A 2,021-nucleotide genomic window follows, 5' to 3' on the forward strand; every position below is an offset into this window, starting at 1 on the left:
TACCAAAGGTGCCGAGGCCTATGTTGGCTTAGCAACTATTGTGAAATTGATAAACGAGGAGCTAAAAAGAGAACTAGAGTAATTCTGTTGTTCAGAGTGGGGAGCGAGGGAAGGAAGCCGTTTGCAACTTTCAACCACCAAAGACAAAACAGCACAGCGTGTGTGTGTGCGTGCGTGCGTGCGTGGTTTGTGTGTGTGTGAGGATGGGAGAGAAAGAGAGAGCTGACACATAATGAGGTGCAAGAAAAAGCCTACACTGCATTGTACTGAGAACAAAATAATAATAAGAGCAGTGACTAGAGGCAGGAAAATCCAATTACAATAGCTAATACTCCCTCTACTGGTGGACAGCCAAGAGGGACAATAGAAATGATTTGCCCATATTTCCCCCAAAGCTTAAGTAGCTTTACCCTTTGCCCTTTTCAGTGGAAGCACTTGCCAGAATATGGGCTTTGGGGAAATTGGAGCTCAGCAGTGGATGCTGGTTATCCTAAGAATTGGATGCTTGTGAAAGCTTATGGACGAGAGCATGAGGGCATTTCGACTGTACACAGATGGATATAGGCCTCTGTTGAAAACATTACATTTAAAGCACTAAAACTCACCATCTGGTTCAGATGCACCAGGTTTACCCAGCTGACAAAAGCACTCCGTTTCTGTATTCGAGAAAACTGTATGCGAAGCTTACTTATAATACTGACATTCAGAGGTCACAGTTGGATTCAGTTTCAATGTGTTAAAACACTTTAAATGGCACTGCATTTATGTTTTTTGTTGCTTTGTCTTAGCTCAAGAGGATCATCATTTTCATAACCTGCAAATCTCATCTAATGTTAGGGCCACAGCTGAATGCAACTGATTTATTCTTAAAGACTAATTCTAACAAAATGTTCAGTCAATTCAGTGTTATATTTGTGATAGCACGCTGTCCATCTGTGAATTTCCCCCCTTTCCTTGAACTCTCCAAACTGGGCTTCTGTGTCGTTGGTTATATAGCAGAGGGCTGCTCTGTTTAAATGTAGGCTAATATATTAACCCATGTGCATCTTGGCACCATCTATATTTGACCCTGATGGAACAGGCCTGCTGCAGGTAGGTGCACCCACTCACCTTACATTGCATTCATCTCCTGAAAAAAACATCATCACCTCTCTCTATGAATATGCATTATGCAAATGTCATCAGGTCCATGTGTCCAGAAGTAAAGCAGAAGAGAAAGCAGACTTCAGGTTGTGGGTGTAGAGGTTAAAGCCACATAATGTACTTACCTGTTAGCACTGCACAGTAATATTACAAGGTACCGTTGTGGGATGGATACACAGCGAGGAGGGAGGACCAAACTGACTGGCGATATTTTAGCTTTAATTAATGTGGCTTTTTATAAACTATAGCTAGTGATGATGTTGGTTGTTGATTGCCTCGTGATTTAGGCTGCCGTCCATAGAGGGGTGTGGGTAATGCTGTCCTCATAATGTAAGTCTTCTTACCAGGGGTCGTTCGCCTTTTCTGATCAGACTTTACATTTATGGTTTATCCAACTTTTTATGCACCTATTGACTTTTCTTTTTTTTTTGCGTTCCGCACTATTTGGTAAGACGCCTGCAAGAAGTAAAAATCAAATCTGGTCTCACCAGGTGAAAAGATCCCCTCCAATGAAGAGCAGAGCGAGACTCGCCAGCAGGAAAGTTGGGATCTCCATTCCGCACGTTTTGTGATAAATGACTGAGGACAAAAATAGAAGTTTCCCGGAATGGAAAATCGACGACAAAGCCACAGAGTTTTATTTTAGCGCGCTCTCCTCGTGATCCGGCGCTGCCGAGATTAAAGTAAAGAGTGGTGGTGGTGCTGATGCTGAAGATGGTGCTGACTGTGATGATGACCCCATGATCGTGTTTCCCCGATTCCGCAGCGTCCAGGAGCGCTCAAGAGCAGAGCGCACCGAGGGAAAGGAAAAGTCCAGGTCCGATCGCAACAACGAGCAGATTCAACGCTGCCGCCGCCGTCTGTCCTCCAGCAACACA

At 44.0% G+C, this 2,021-nt stretch overlaps 1 protein-coding gene across 1 annotated transcript in view; it reads right to left on the reverse strand.

Annotated features, from left to right (window-relative positions):
* The window catches only part of gabrd (gamma-aminobutyric acid type A receptor subunit delta), a 19,515-nt gene extending 17,494 nt beyond the window's left edge, over nucleotides 1–2,021 (reverse strand). The window contains exon 1 of the mRNA XM_032521159.1: nucleotides 1,632–2,021. Coding sequence (XP_032377050.1) covers nucleotides 1,632–1,699 — 68 coding nt within the window. The 5' untranslated portion in view covers nucleotides 1,700–2,021. The remainder of the gene's footprint in view (nucleotides 1–1,631) is intronic.

Source organism: Etheostoma spectabile, chromosome 7 (genome assembly GCF_008692095.1).
Source record: "Etheostoma spectabile isolate EspeVRDwgs_2016 chromosome 7, UIUC_Espe_1.0, whole genome shotgun sequence".
Taxonomy (NCBI): domain Eukaryota; kingdom Metazoa; phylum Chordata; class Actinopteri; order Perciformes; family Percidae; genus Etheostoma; species Etheostoma spectabile.